Source organism: Crocuta crocuta, unplaced genomic scaffold (genome assembly GCF_008692635.1).
Source record: "Crocuta crocuta isolate KB4526 unplaced genomic scaffold, BGI_CrCroc_1.0 scaffold228, whole genome shotgun sequence".
Taxonomy (NCBI): domain Eukaryota; kingdom Metazoa; phylum Chordata; class Mammalia; order Carnivora; family Hyaenidae; genus Crocuta; species Crocuta crocuta.
In genome coordinates, this window is record NW_027532820.1 from 3,572,741 (window position 1) to 3,589,738 (window position 16,998).

General features: G+C 42.8%; 1 protein-coding gene across 2 annotated transcripts in view; it reads left to right on the forward strand.

Annotated features, from left to right (window-relative positions):
* The window catches only part of CREB3L2 (cAMP responsive element binding protein 3 like 2), a 121,186-nt gene that overhangs the window by 62,806 nt on the left and 41,382 nt on the right, over window positions 1–16,998 (forward strand). For both annotated transcript variants that reach the window (XM_077781023.1, XM_077781024.1), the window contains exon 2: window positions 9,790–10,006. In XM_077781023.1, coding sequence (XP_077637149.1) covers window positions 9,790–10,006 — 217 coding nt within the window. The remainder of the gene's footprint in view (window positions 1–9,789; window positions 10,007–16,998) is intronic.

A 16,998-nucleotide genomic window follows, 5' to 3' on the forward strand; every position in this document is an offset into this window, starting at 1 on the left:
ACACACACACACACACACACACACACACACACACACACACACACACACACACAGTTTACCAACAAGGAAACTGAATCCAGAAGAGGTGGTGTGCCAGCCTGAGAAGTGCAGGGCTGGGACTGGCATTCCTCAGTTACTGTGAGCACGAGAAACGCCTGCTGGCCCCACCTCTGGAGGGCACACCTGCTCTGACTGTGCTCTCTGAGCATGTTGGCCGATGAGGGCACAGGACATCCAATTCAGGTAACTCCTGTTGCACCTCAGGACAGTCGTCTCTCTATAAGATGACCCTTATTCATCTTTTTGTCCACCATCTCGGCCACTGCAGTGCCTTGTTTGGAGTAGCCACTCGCTGAATTTATTGATAGTATTTATTGATGTATTTAGTGGTGAGCTGTATAAGGAAGACAGTTCAGTAGCTTTGTACAACCAGTTATTCGAGCTCAAGAATTATGAATCCTGGGGCACCCGGGTGGCTCAGTTGGTTAAGCGTCCGACTCTTGATTTTGGTTCAGGTTATGATCTCACAGTTCATGAGTTCAAGCCCCACGTCAGGCTCTACACTGGCAGCGTGAAACCTGCTTGGGATTCTGTCTCCCTCTCTTTCTGCCCCTCCCCTGCTTGCTCTCTATCTCTCTCTCAAAATAAATAAAAAAGAAATTTAAAAAGAAAAGAATTACGAATCCATTATTCTCCTACTCCCTTTTCCTCACGCCCATGACCTCAGTTCTTGGGGCAGCTGTTAGCAGCGGTAGGCAGCCCAGATTGTAAACCACTCTTCCTTTTTTTTTTTTTTTTTTAATATTTTTTATTTATTTCTAGGAGAGAAAGAGAGAGAGAGACAGTGTGAGCAGGGGAGGGTCAGAGAGAGAGAGGGAGACACAAGACTCTGAAACAGGCTCCAGGCTCTGAGCTGGCAGTCAGCACAGAGCCCGACGCGGGCCCTGAACCCACGAACCGCGAGATCATGACCTAAGCGAAAGTCGGACGCTTAACCGACTAAGCCACCCAGGCGCCCCAGACACAGTAAACCACTCTTACCTGCATGTCCCTTTGACAACTGGCTAATGATCTACAAATACAATGGCAGTGCTTCAGAAATGTGGTAATTTTTTTTATGTATAGTAAGTAATTTGTGTAAGGTTAAGAATTTCTCTTAATTTATCTGATTTGTAAACACGGATTCATGTTTTAAACATTTCATAGCAATTATTTATAATTGTAGGGAGGCCTAGGTTTTCACTGAGATTTGTTTACTGCTTGGGTATCGTAGAATGATAATAAATTGAGACAAGAGACAGTTGTTGAGTGCATACGATCGACAGTTTGTACTAGGCTCGGAGGGGCTAGGTAAAGAACGTTTACCTTTTGGTTATGGAGTTTATAAGGCCTAAAAGGTAAAGGATTTAAGTCACTTGGCAATGAGAGGGGCATCAAAGAAGAGTAAAAAATGTGTCAAATTAAGAGATATTTATTCCAAAAGACTGGAGTTAGCCAGAGAAGCAAAAAATCTATGGAAGCCATGTCTGTCTACGATGACTGTAGAGGAAACAGATTTGTTCTTTTTTAAAAAAGGCAGTTTCCTAATGCATAGGAAAATGAAAAGATATTCTAGAAAGAACACTGTGGGAAGCCAGTGTGCAAGTACAGATGCCAACTTTTTATTGTTTTAATTTTGATAGTTTTTTTTTTTCCTAAAGAGCTTTTTAAAAAATTACTGCTATGCCAGAGAAGTCTTGAGTGTATCACATGCATTATTTAACTCAGTTCTCATGACAGGAAGCTGGTACTGTTATTATACTCACTTTACAGGGGTTGCAAACTGAAATTTAGAGAACTGAAGTCAGTCATCTTGCTCAGGCCCATACATCTAGGAGCCAGAATTCAAATCCAGAGCTGTCTGGCTCTAAAGCTATACTGCCCAATGAGAAAGAATGAAATCGGGCCATGTGTAGCACCATGGATGAGGGTGTTATGCTGAGCAAAGTTAAGTCAGGCAGAGAAGGACAAATACCATATGTTTGCATGTATAGGAGGATTAGGAGGAACTTAACGGAGTACTGTGGGGGAGAAGAAGGGGGGAAATAGTGGGGGAGAGGGAGAGAGGCAAACCATGAGAGACTCTTGAATGCTGAGAACAAACTGAGGACTGATGGGTGTGGGGGGGGGGGGGGGAGATGGGCATGGAGGAGGGCACTTGTGGGGATGAGCACTGGGTGTTATATGGAAACCAACTTGACAATAAACTATTTGTAAAAAAATTTAAAAAAAAATTTACTACAATAAAATGAATGCAAGTGTTATTAAAAAGAAAATAAAGCTATACTGCCCAATGTCATAAGGAAGCAGTTAGGTATCACAGGGTAGAATAAAGGGAGATAAGACTTTACTGGATGGCTGGGGCCAGGCTGGAGGATATTCAGTGCCGAGTCTTAGATAATGAGGAGATGAAACCTTAACACACGTTCTTAAAGTAAGTTGCCAAGGCTTTTCCCTGAAGTGGGTGAGGAATATTCCTGTCAGGAGGCCTGGGTTCAACCCTTTCAAGGTGGTTTCTTCCAATTCAGAGATTCTGTGATGGGACTGTGAACCCTTTGCCAGAACCGTGCACTAAGGCAAGTACATGTCTTCATCACCGTTACTGCTGGTGTCCCACAGAAGCAATGCTGGGAGACTCCCCGTCTAACAACACCGTGGCACATTTCTACACTGAATGTGGAAGGCTTTGTGGTGGATGAGCGGACGGGCTGGTGGTGAAATCGATATAAATGTTTCTTAGACTCCAGCCCCCACTACATGTTAGCTTTGGAGGCAGACTTAAATGAGGCAGCGTTTTATAGTAGAAAGTGCATGGGCTTCAGAACCCGCAACCCCAACCCTGGGCAATGTACCTAACTGCCCTGAGTCCCCATTTTCTCATTTGGGCACCTGTCTGCCTTACAGGAGAGCGCCTTGCTTACTTTCTGAAAGTCTCATATGTGAAGGGCTTCACCACCAGACGACCTGACACCTGGCCCTATCAGCAGCAGCAGCAGTGATCGTCAGCAGTGTCATGGGTTCATACTTGATAGAACTTCTTTATGCAGTTGGATCTGAAGCTCAGACACCTCTTTCCTGGGACAAACACTATGGGGAAAGTTTAGTCAGTTTGAAATAAGAGGAGGACCCCCTTTGTGGCTCAGTTGGTTAAGCAGCCAACTCTTGAATTTGGCTCAGGTCATGGTCTCACGGTCATGAGATCAAACCCCATGTAGCTGAGCGTGGTGCCTGCTTGGGATTCTCTCTCCCTTTGCCCCTCCCCACTCCTGTGCACACTGTCTCTCAAAATGAGGAAATAAACATTAAAAAAAAAAAAAGAGGACCTCAGTTCAAGGTCTAGCTCAAGCAGCACATGACTGAGGTCTTGTGAACATTGATTGATGGGAATGCAATGAGAGTGTCTTGTAACCCCAGAAACCTTGACTGGACTATTAGAATAGTAAAATGCTATTATGCCATGTCTTTGAAAAAATTCAACTTAAAATTTCAAAACTCTTGGCTTCACATGCATATTCCTTTGCTAAAGTTTTAGCAAGATCCAAGAAGTCTCCCTCTTTGAGGAGGCTCACTTTGCCTCTTTGAGACTGCATACCCCTCTCTTTCCAGCTGCCATTAATGGTGGGCTGATTCTGGCCTTTTTCCTGCACTAGCACTGGGATGTTGACCTGTCTGCTGAGCGCCTGAGCTTACAGCTGCCAAGGACACCCAGCTGGAACTGATTTTCTGGGCTGAGTCACAGCATCTGGTTGGGACAAGTTGGGACAATATCTTTTTCAGTCACAAGTACCCACCCTGGGACCTACTCAGTGCTCTCCGCCTTGCCAAGTTCCTGGGTGTGGGTGGAGCTTAGGTGCAGTTGGTTTCTTCTTCTGAGGGGGTTCTTTTTCCAGAGTAGAGGTTATTATAATACATTTGGGAACAACTGTGAGTTCTTCACGACTGCCTATCATTTAGGGCTACGTTGTTTGGCAACATGATAATTGCTACAAAACCCAAAGTAGGGGGAGTTGAGGGATGGTTAGCAGAGTTAGAGAAGGTTTATTATTGGTTATCTGGGGGATGTTCATGAAAACATTCATTAGTGCTGCTCAGGAGAAAGAAAATGGTGTCAGCAAAGTAGCCCAACCTGGCAGCTTCCCTGGGAAAGCTCAGCAATCAAAGAGAGCCTTGCCTCAGGGTAGAGGAGGATTCCAGAAGGTTAGCAGGGTCAGCACAGCTGGCCAGAGTAGACATTGCTGCTCAGAGGACAGAACTGTGGCTTGGAAATGCAGGGACTGTGAGTCCAGCTCTTGTGTTTGCCTTGTAAGTTTGTGTTATTTTTTTCTCTTTTTGTCACCTTAATTTTAGTCTTAAAAGGAGCTCTGTCAGATATGTGCAGATATTCCAGGAGACAACCAGTAAATGTGTCTTTGGAGACCTGCTTGGGGAGGCAGACCCTGACTTCAGGTTATCTTATAGTCTGGAAATGTGGGTCCTAACCTTAGCCTTGCAGGTGTTCTGTTCCTTGTATGCAACGTGTGGTCAGCAAAGGCATAGACCTTTTCTATTTTCTTATTTATTATTTTGTATCCCCACTATCTATTTAAGGTTTATCACATGGTAGCTGCAAAATCCATGAATCTTCCTCTAACTTGGGCATATCTCAACCTCTGGGGACAGTGTAAGCTTCTAGAGAATTAATTGTAAAGTGGAGCATGTGGAAGGGGAATAGGGGAGGTGAGTGGGAAGGGGTTGATCTTCAGGGGTTGAAAAACTAAAGTAAGCATTAGAAGCACAGGTGGCAGTGGTGGATTTAATATGGTTGCTTTTGAACAGCTCAAAATCTCTAAAGGTAGGTCACAGGATATGTATTTTTTTAAATTTCCAATCATGTTTAAGAATGTTTATTATAGTATCACATATAATGATAAAATATTTAGGAGTGCCTGGGTGGCTCAGTTGGTTAAACATCCAACTCTTGATTTGGCTCAGGTCATGATCTCATGGTCATGAGATTGAACCCCATGAAGTCTCCATGCTGGGAGTGGAGCCTGCTTCAGATTCTCTCTCTCTCTCACAGAGCTAGAGCAAACAATTCCAAAATTTGTATGGATCCAGAAAAGGCTCTACAAAGTCAAAGTAATGTTGAAAAAGAAAACCAAAGCTGGAGGCATCACAATTCTGGACTTCATTCTGTATTACAAAACTGTAAGCATCAAGACAGTATGGTAATGGCACAAAAACAGACACTCAGATCAATGGAACAGAATAGAGAACCCAGAAATGGACCCACAAATGTATGGTCAACTAATCTTGGACAAAGCAGGAAAGAATATTCAATGGAAAAAAGATAGTCTCTTTAGCAAATGGTGCTGGAAGAACTGGACAGCAACATGCAGAAAAATGAAACTGAACCACTTTCTTACACCATACACAAAAATAAATTCAAAATGGATGAAAGACCTAAACATAAGACAGGAAGCCATCAAAATCCTGGAGGAGAAAACAGGCAACAACCTCTTTGATCTTAGCTGCAGCAACTTCTTACTAAATATGTCTCCATAGGCAAGAGAGATAAAAGCAAAAATGAACTATTGTGATCTCATCAAGATAAAAAGCTTCTGCACAGCAAAGGAAACCATCAGCAAAACTAAGAGGCATCCCCTGGAATGGGAGAAGATATTTGCAAATGACATATCTGATCAAAGGTTATTGCCCAAAATCTATAAAGAACTTATCAAACTCAACACCCCAAAACCAAATAATCTAGTGAAGAAATGGGCAGAAGACATGAATAGACATTTTTCTAATGAAGACATCCAAATGGTTAATAGACACATGAAAAATGCTCAACATCACTCATTATCAGAGAAATACTAGAGAAAATCACAATAACTTACTACCTCACACCTGTCAGAATAGCTAAAATTAACAACTCAGGAAACAATAGATGTTGGCAAGAATGCAGAGAAAGGGGAGCACTTTTTGCACAGTTGGTAGGAATGCAAACTGGTGCAGCCAGTCTGGAGAACAGTATGGAAGTTTCTATTTATCCAAAGGATACAATAATGCTGATTTGAAGAGGCATATGTACCCCAATGTTCGTAGCAGTGCTATCAACAATAGCTGGATTATGGGAAGAGCCCAAATGTCCATTGACTGATAAATGGATAAAGAAGATATGTTATATACACAATGGAATATTACTCAGCCATAAAAAAGAACTAAGTCTTGCCATTTGCAACAATCTGGATAGATATTACGCTTAAGATAAGTCAGTAAGAGAAAAACAAAAATACTGTATTGATTTCACTCATATATGGAATTTAACAAAACAAATGATCAAAGAGTAAAAGAGAGAGAAAGAGAGGCAAACCAAGAAAGACTCTTAACTATAGAGAACAAACTAATGGTTACAGATGGGGGAGGGTAGGTGGAGGGAATTGGTGAAATAGGTGATAGGGATTAAGAAATGTCTATCAACTGGTGAATGGATAAAGAAGATGTGGTGTATATGTAAATATACAATGAGGTATTACTCAATGATCAAAAAGAATGAAACCTTGCCATTTGCAAAGAAACAAAACAGATGAACATAGGGGAAAGGAAGGAAAGATAAGATAAAAACAGAGAAACAGAGACAGACCATAAGAGAATCTTAAATACAGAGAACAAACTGAGGGTTGTTGGAAGGGTGTTGGGGGATGGTCTAAATGGGTGATGCTGGTTAAGGAGGGCACTTGTTAGAATGAGCGCTGGGTGTTGTAACCCGGTGATAAATCAGTGGGTTCCATTCCTGATACCAATACTAACTTTAAGTAAATTGTGTAAAATAAATAAATAAAAATACTATAAAGGAAAACAAGTTTATATAATACATAATTCACAAACAGCTTATATACAGTTACCTCAAAGTAAAATGCAATGCAAAGTGTATAAGACCAGTTGTCAGAAATAAAATATGTAGCCCTCACAGGGGAAAAAAAGATTCTCTTTCCCTCCCCTCCTGCCCCTCCCCACCCTGCTTAGGTGCATATTCTCTATAAATAAATACCTAATAAATAAATAAATGAATAAAATCTTTAAATATCCCTCAAGAAGAACTAGATGAGTACAATTGGATACATCCCAGAAGTTCAGGTGAATGTAATAGAGCTGGATGTGTAAATATTAACAAATCTAAAAAATATTTTTGGAGACAGTAAAGTAGCAGAAAGATGTATGAAGTATAGTACTATTTATTTAAAGTTTAAAAAGTTCATATGTGTATAATGGAAGCATATATATGTAGTAAGAATGTAAAGACTTGAATGGAGATAATAACCAAGTTCAGGATAGTGGTAACTTTAGGAGGGAGGAAGGAAAATGGTCGGGGGCTTTAATAAGTCCCTTCATGTATATTTTTTTAAAAAGAAAGAGTAAAGAAAAACAGGTTGTAGCAGCAAACATGGGAAAATAAGAGTTTTTTCCAAAAGAATGAATACATAGTCATTGTTGGTACTATTTTCTGTAATTTTTCTGAGTGTTTAAAACATTTCATTATAAAATGACAAAAACAAAAGTCTCCTGGTAATTGTGATGCAGGCAGTTGACCTTTGGGAATTCTTGCTGAGATGCTTCCAAGGCCTCTGCAGTTCTAAATGTATCTGTGTATAGAGAACACTCCCCCTAGTACCTCTCTTATTCATATAGATGACCGGTGCATATCAGCCTGTGCCCAAGGCCCGTGGCTTCCCTATACTCTGTCCCAGTTGGATGCACCCATTTCTCATGTTGATGATATTGGTGAAATCCACCAATTTAACTCTACTTTGAGGACCCAGCCTACAAGGGCCTCTTCCCTGTTGTCCCTTTCTCGCCTTTATTAGAGGAGAGGTTCTGTCCTACAAGCGCCATCATCTTAAAGCTCTAACCCCCTGCCTTCCTGTCCCCAGGCTGCATTCACTTCAGAACACCTTCACTGACAATTCAGTGGTAGTATCCATGGGGATCTCAAGAGTCTCATTGCCTACCCCAAGCATCACCATTTGCAACCAGTTCTCCTATTGCTGTATCTGCTTTTGTAACTTCCTTTCTATACCAGAAGTGTCCCTAAAATTTAATCAGTAAGTGGCTCTAGCAGCAGGTGCCAAGGTGACCTTTGAAATTTAATTTAATTTTGTTATTATTTTTAAAGTTTATTATTTTTAAAGATTTTCTTTTTTTTTAATATTTATTTTAGAGAGAGAGAGAGAGAGAGAATATGCCCGCATGTGAGCAGGGGAGAGACAGAGATAGAGGGAGACAGAATCTGAAGCAGGCTCCGTACTGTCAGTACAAAGCCCTATATAGGGCTTGAACGCATAAGCTGTGACCTGAGCTGAAGTCGGATGCTCAACTGACTGAGCCAGCCAGGTGCCTCAAGTTTATTTATGTATTTTGAGAGAGGGGTAGAGGGAGAATCCCAAGCAGGCTCCATGCTGTCAGCTCAGCAGATCCTGATGCAGGGCTTGATCCCAAAACTGTGAGATCATGACCTGAGCCGAAATCAAGAGTCAGACACTTAACTGACTGAGCCACCCAGGCGCCCCTAATTTTGTGATTATTATTTTTAATGTCTGTAGTGGCACTTCTAAACCAAGGATGATTCTCCCTGCTCCTAACAGGGACATTTGGCGGTGCCTGGAGACATTTCTGGTTTTTAAAACTAGGAGAGTGCTACTAGCACTGAGTGGGGTAGAGGTTAGGGATGCTGCTAAACATCCAGTAATGCACAGAAAATCCCCACCCCCATAATAAAGAATTATCCAGTCTAAAATGTTGGTAGTGGCAAGATTGAAAAAACCCTGTTCTGCAGATCCTTGTATATGAACATCCCCCTGTCAGTGAGGGAAAGTGGATGAGGCTGCAGCTCCGTTAGAGGGGGGACCTGGAGTAAGGGACGCAGGAGTCCCTGTGAATAGGTGTATAGACCATTCCTGTGTCATCTTCACGGCACAGTGTCGGTTAGTGAGTCAGTGGTGCTGGAGATGGAGGATGAGAAGAGATTAAGGAGATGAAGGAAAAATCGGAGGGGAACAGAGAGTCCAGGTGGTTGGGGAGAGCAGAGGGAAGCTGCCTCTGATGTCTTTGAACTTGGCACCTTGCTATAAATAGCACCTCCGTGCTATAGAAATAGAGGATAGAGTGTATTTTAAAATATTCTCAGTGAAAAACCACCTCAGGAAGGTGCTTACGGTTATGGCCCCCAGGGAGTTGTGCTGTCTTCCGCCCACACGCGTTTCTGTTGTGATTTTGCCGTTCCTCTTGTCCAGAGGTAGAGTCTGTTTTTCCATCCCATGCGTCAGGGCTGGCCTCATCACTTGCCTTGGCCAAAAGAACGTGGAGGGAGTGATGATGTGTTCCTTCGGAGGCCATTCAGGTTTGGTTTTCTCCCTGTTAGAACATCTCTGCCATCATGTGAGGAAACCTTGGCCTGACGCAGTCTCTGAGGAGAGGGTCCAGCCATCCGGCTGGCCTGGCCTCACATAGCTCCCAGCTAACCTTTCGGCACAGCCGACTCAGATGAAATCAGGTTGTCTGCCCTGCCAACCCATAGTGAGGAATAATAAATGATAGTTATTTTAAGCCACTAAACTTTGGGCTAGTTTGCTACAGAGCAATAGATTAACTGGACATTGTATATAAATGGCTTCATTTGAAGCAGTAGGTGACGTATTTGCCTTAGGATATTGTGTAAATGTCAGATCATGGTTCAGAGAAACTGAGCTCTTCCTCCTTTGTGTCTCGTAGCACTTCTCAGAACTTCTGGATGAGTTTTCCCAGAACGTCTTGGGTCAGCTCCTTAACGACCCTTTCCTCTCGGAGAAGAGCGCGTCGATGGAGGTGGAGCCGTCCCCAACGTCCCCGGCGCCTCTCATCCAGGCTGAGCACAGCTACTCCCTGTGTGAGGAGCCTCGGGCCCAGTCACCGTTCACCCACGTTACCACCGGTGACAGCTTCAATGACGGTAAGCTCAAGGCAGGGGAAACATCTGGGACCATGGAACCTTTGACTCTGAGCTCCTTGGGGGCGTGGGTTGTGTGTTACGCTATTCTCAGCACTCACGTTAGCCACATACCTCCTCCATGAAAGCCTAGGGCTTGGGCTGTGGGTAACTGCAGAGAGTCATGGGACACTTTCCCCACCCCCGGCTGTGTGCCCTGGGAACTTGCTATAACTGAATGATAGTAGTGGCTTTCTTTGGCCCTGTGGGTTGGACAGCAGAACATCCATCTGCAAAGCAAGGTTGGCCCATTTGGTTGATAATTCCAGCAACTGCAATGGTTTAAAGGGTCGTGCATTTTTTTCTGAGAAAGAATTTTTATGACCACTCTTGTCCACAGAAGCTTCTTAGGCATTCTCCTAACCCATATTCAGCACGTACCCTTGACCACATGTATATGAGATCTTGGGGAGTATTCCTAGGTCACCTCGCATTCCTGGTGACCCTTTCATGCCCATCATCAGTGCTATCAGTACAGTATTTGTTGAAGATCTAGTTTTCTTGGCTTTAAAGCGTTAAGCTGTTTGACCATGTGTCAGAACAGTGACTTTCTTCCAGGTCTGAAGTCCTTTATCACATACTATCAGTACCTTAAATTGTAGCCATTGATTTACCTAGCAGTTCTTGAGTTCACATGCTAGACGTTGAAGGAAATATAAATTAAAAAACGTGCACATTGTTCTCATAGAACCTATCATGTAGGGGAACATTAGAAATGTATACAACTGACTATAAAAGTGTATGCTAAGTGTGGTGGTTAAGGTTACGTGCTCTGCAGTCAGACCTCAGTTTAAGTTCTATTTCAGTGACTGCTTGTGGGCAAACTACTTAACTTCTTCACGTGTAAAAGTAGGACAAAAACAGCATCTATTTCATGTCTTATGAAGATTAAACATCAGAATATATGCCAGTGCCTAGCCCAGGATTTTGTTCTTAGCTGCTAATAATAAGGATATTGTTCTTAGCTGCTGTTGCAATCATTATTATTTCAAACCAGGAAGTGTAAGAAGATGGCAGGGCCTTAGGTGATCAGGAAGGTTTTGGGGAGGATTTCTCAACTTCCCAAGCAACAATCTACAATGAAATGTGATATTGGGTTTCTAGCCATCAGTATTCACTTTTGTTCATATTCATTCCCTATTGCAAAATCTCAAATAGTCCTCCACTGTTCTGTAGATGAAGCTGACCTCACAGCATAGCTTTCTAACCCCTTTGTGTGCTGATCATACCTCCCTTCCCCACCTTGTTCCGTCTTTCCCGGTCTGTGTGGCTCTGGCACTGACTTTTCCAGTCCATGACTTTTCTTACATTGCTTTCTTTATTCTAGGTTCCCTTTACCTTTGTCTGCTCTGCTAGTCAAGTTCCCACCTACCCCTCAAGACCCAACTCCGTGTCATCCAGACTCTCCCATCTGGAAGTTGTCACCCTTCATGTTTTCACAGCACTGTTCCTGTTTGTTTGTTTATTTGCTTTAGCTTTTCCACTTGTGTAGAGACTATTACATTTGTCCTTATATTCCAGCCATTATTTATTTTTCTATTCTGGTCTTTGTTTTCAACTGGCTTCTGAGCAAGTATGATTATGCGTTCCTGGTACCTAGCATTGTGCTTGATACTTTGATGGTATCTGATAAGCAGCTATTTCAGTAAATCATTGAATTAATGGTGTAGAAGGTTGTTAAGGGAGAAGGTATAGAAAAGACTGAAGCACGTTCCTAACCTCTGGTGATGGCATCAGGGATGCTTGTCTGTCCCGTCCACTGCTTGCTCTCTAACTATGCAGATACACTGGGCTGCATGCATTTGATCAAGTGATATTTCTTGGCCTTTCGCAGCTGTCTTGTACAGGAGCGAGCACAGTGCCAAGTAGAAGTAGATATTTTATAAATGTTTTATGATTCACTCTAAAAATTCACCTCATAACGATTTATTGAGTCCCTACCTTGTACGTAACCTGCCAGTCACTGTTCTAAGCATTGAGGGTAAAAAGTGAATACAATTCACGAAGGTCTCTGTCTTTGTGGTGCTTACATTCTAGGAGATGGGGGTGATGTAGAAAATAAGAAAAAGAAAAAATAAAATATATGGTTTATTAGATGGTGATCAATGACATACAGAAAAGGAAATCAGAAGAGTGGATAGAGACTTGCTGGAGGAGGTGGGCAGGCATCTTAGTCTATTCAGGCTGCTGTAACAAAAGTACCACATGGCTTATAAACAGTAAAAAAATACTTTCTTACAGTTCTGGAGCCTGGAAGGCCCAGATTAGGGTGCCAGCATGGGTGGATGAGAGCCCTTTCCAGTTACAGACTTCCTGTTGGATGCTTACTTGGTAGAAGGGGCGAGGGAGCTCTGAGAGGTCTTTTTAATAAGGGCACTGTTTCCATTCATGAGGGCTCCACCCTCATATGACTCAAGCACCTCCCAAAGGCCCCCCTCCTGATATCATCACATTGGGCAGTAGGATTTCAACATGAGAATTTGGGGGCGGGGGGCACAAGCATTCACACCATAACCGGGGAGGAGGAATTGAAATCTTAAATAGGATAGACCGCAAAGGCCTATCTTTGAAGTTAATGTGTGAGCAAAGATCAGCAGATGAGGAAAAGAGCTAGATGTTTCAAGAAGAGGCTTCTAGGCAGAGGAAACTGCGAGTGCAGAGTGTTATCTATTGGTAACAATAGAGCCACATTATATCATATTCAGATGATTATAGAACTGTGGGGTGGCCAGCCATTCTGCAGCCTTGCTGTTGCAGAATATGCAGATCAGAAAAGGCCTAAATAATCAGGCAGACTCACTTTCCCCTGCAATTCCACATATGTTTGCTGAACACCCTCTGTGTGTCAGACGCTGTCCTAGATACCTGCAGTGCACGATAGTGAAACTTAGATCCCGCCTATAATAGCTCAGAGTCTAGTGAAAATGCCCTGTACCCCCAGTACTTTACCAGACAGAATAGAAATGTCCCAAGAGGAAATTAAACTGTAGAAATTCAGAGCAGAGAGAGCAGGCCCAAGGAAGATCATAGGAAATGTTGCATGAATGAGACAGTTTGTGTCTCATAGTGAAATGATTGCAAATAAGCAGGTTTCCAAAAGTTCAAAGTCTCTTTCTCCTCTATAATGAAACTGTTTCTTTGTATTTTAATTGTAATCAGTATGAATACGATACAGGGGAATTCAAGGGGGCCACCTATGCTAATAGTTTAGTGTTAGGGAAAAAGAATCAGTGAATCTCTTCCGGGAAGGCTTTCTTATCATTAGACCAAAGCACACTTCATTCCGTTCCCTCACCTCGAGCCTTCTTCTATGTATGCTATGGGCTTTGCTGGTAATTTGCTGAGAACAGGTATGGTGGGTTAGATATATTTTGCAAAGGGTTTCTGATCCATCGTTCATGTTCAAGTATCAGTATTTCTCTGAGTTAAAACCACCTTCGTATGCCAGCAAAAGCGCATGTGTAATTAGGGGGTGATGAACAAGGAGGGTAGCCATTTGGCCTGTGTGAAATCAAAGTTAGACAGTGTACTTGTATACCCAGGAAAGCTTTGTCTAGGTCTTAGCTTCCAGTATTTTTCTGAGTTTTGTGTAGACAGAGAGATGTTCGGGAACAGAATTATTTTATTTATTTGAAGCCCAGTTTGCATCCACCTTGAGGGAGGATCAGCCCCAAGGATCCCTCTTGCACCACGTCTTCTGTCAAACAGAGCCCCTTCCAGTTGGAAAAGGGTGGTAGTTCTTTAGGCAGTACGTAAGTCGGCAGCATTTAAAAATTGCTCTTCGCATTAAATTTAATATTCTTTTTCTCTCGCTTTGGGAAAGTAGCGTAAGCAAAACTAGGAGTCGTTGTTTCCAGTGATGGATAGTCAGTTATTTCATTATACCCGGGAAAGCCAGTGATTCAGATCTCCTTGTCCAATTCCACTTAGATTAAGTGGAGTTCTTCTGTAGGTGCCTCTAAGCCTAAAAGAAAATGATGAACAGTTGGAGTAGACTGTCTCCTACTTTATTTTTTTTTCTTTTCTTTCTTTTCCTCCATCTTTCTCCCCATTACCCTCTCTTCTGTCTCCTACTTCTTTCTTTTTCTTTGTCCTTCCTTGTTCTCTTCCTGCTACGTCTGTCTTCTCCCCTTCCCTCCCTCCTTGAACCCCAGACCAACTACATAGGGCATATTAGGTGCTCTTACCTTCCTAACTTACCATGGACCCGGATGGAATGTAGACCCCTAAAATGATATACAATATTTTGGGCTATCTACATTTGCCATTTTTTCTGCTGAGAGCATATGTAACTTTTTTTAGATCCTCAAAAGAGTCTGTGACTGCCACCCTCCACCTCCCTCCCCCGCACCCCCTGCAAAGAGAGGTTGAGAAACTGGTCTGAGATTACATAGGAGTCATCTATCTTCAGGACTGAATACAACCGTAGACTTCTCTGAAACACTAGAGCTAAAGAACTTCGTGTGGGCTCAGCAACCACAGAGGCCAGTCGTCAGAGCGTGGGCTCGGCCTTCAAAACCACCAGAAAGACATTCTGCTTCCAGCTCATTCATTTCTCCCCATGATTAAGGCTGTTAACCAGATACTGGGCAGGGTTTTCTGTTCTACCAAAACCGAGAGAGAGGGAAGGAGAGAGAGAAAGAGAAGGTTATAAAAAGATAAGCAGAAACATCCAAGTAAAATGTCTGTGGATATTTTTATACTGGGATTGAGGGAGAAAAAAGCTTATATTTGAATGACCAAGTCTTGTGCCTCACCACATGGAAGGTATCTTCACGAATTACTCTATTTTAGTCATGTTCCTTTGTAATTAACTCGGGAAACTATGTATTCATTTGCTTTGTTCTTTAATTTCAGTCTTCTTCCTGAAGAAGAAACTTTGTAGTGCTGGAGTCACGCTGTTCAGGGAGAGACAAGGCCACTACCCTCCCAGATGATAGGGGAACAAAATTAGAACACACATAAAATATCAACAGACTCAGCATAAAATATACTAGTGCGGGAGTGATCTAATACAATATTTACACCACACACATTATTTTGGGTAGAATAAGGGATTGTGACTGTGGCTGTTCCAGGCTCTAGAGGGGATCGGATTAGGAACATAAATAATAATCATCTTCCTTCTGATTAAGCCAGTTGGGCTTTTAGTGCTAGCAGGGGCAAAGGATGGCTGGGTAAGCTGGCTTACTACGGATACCCTAAATTTATGGAGCTGTTTTCACAGGTGGGAATGAAAACAATAGTCTGCAAGCTAAAGATGATCGGTTCTGCCAGTAAATGGGAAGCCTGGTGGAAGCCAAGACTCAAGGTTTGGGAGGGAAATAGATTTTTAGGAAAGTGAGGTGGTGTTTTGGGAAAGACCGGAAGGAGAAAATAAAGTCTCATGGCTGATGGTGCCCGAGCATGGATGGTGTGCCTGGACATGGATCGCTAATACAGGGAGAGAAGGAAAGGCATGTAACACGCATGGCAACGAAATCATGGATTTTGAAATAACTAGATGAAGCCCAGAACAGGATTAGTGCACAGCCCAGTATGTAGAGTAAAGGGGGCGAGTTTCCAGGCATCATTGTTACAGATACCTTGATGTTGAAAGGCTCCAAGGAGGTGAGACCTGAAAGAAAGTCACAGAGAGACAGTGAACAGTGATATCTTTATCACATTTAGTTTGAGCTACAGACAAGAGCGTCAGTCAGTCAGAGCCGCCATCATAGAGGGTGTAGATTGAGGAGTAGAAAAGGAAGACGTGTTGCTCATCTACCCACAGAGGGTACCTGGGTCCTCTATGTGGATGGGCTGGAGACTCTGAGGTGAGGTGGGACAAGGAGAGGAGCAGTCGCCCTCTCTGAGTCCGATGCCTGAGCTTATGATATACGCTCTTTGTCTATTCATCACCTTTTTTGGTATTGCCTTTATTTTCTTTATCTAACAGGCAAGAAGGATAATGATGCTTCCCCCCCACCCCCGTCCCACATACCTTAAAAAAATTGTTTTAACATTATTATTTTTGAGAAATAGAGACAGAGCATGAGTGGGGGAGGGGCAGAGAGAGAGAGGGAGACACAGAATCAGAAGCAGGCTCCAGGCTCTGAGCTGTCATCACAGAGCCCGACGTGGGGCTCGAACTCACAGACCATGAGATCATGACCTAAGCTGAAGTCTGATGCTCAACCAACTAAGCCACCCAGGCTTAGGACCACAGAGGTCCCTCTAATGCATGAAAACATTTAGAATGGTTCCTGGCACATAGTGACACTCAAAAATTTTAACTATTATTCATTGGTCTTCAACTGGGAATCTTTACCTCAGAAATACTGGATTCAAATTTTATATAAACCAAGGTGAGAATATAGTAAGAACCAATATTGGACCTTTCGTAGTGGCTAATTATGGGCTCAAAACACATTAAGGAAATAGCAGTCACGTTTGACTAGTGACCTATTTCGCTGATCTGTTGAAAAACAATATCCCAGAGTGGCAAGGAGAACACCCTGTAAATCCCAGGTCTGATGCACACCTGCTGGGTAACTTTAGGTGAGTTATTTAATCCCTTAGTTCCCTTGTCTATAAAATATGGGTAGTAGTAGTGCATGCCTTTCATGGTTACCCTTAGGATTAATATATATAAAGCTCTTAGAACAATACTTAGCACATAGTAAATGCTCACAGTTAAGTGTTTGCTATTTTTACTATTTTCAACACCTCATCATGTCCCTCAGGACTGATGGTTATTTCAGGGTTAAGGCTCTCAGGGCAGGGACCATGGGCAGACAGGCCACTAACTTTCATTCAAATATATGGTGGACTGTATAGTTTAACATGATTCTGGGGCACCTGGGTGGCCCAGTTGGTTAAGCATCCAACTTTGGCTCAGGTCATGATCTCACCATTCGTGAGTTCAAGCCCTGTGTGGGGCTCTGTGTTGACACCTCAGAGCCTGGAGCCTGCTTCTG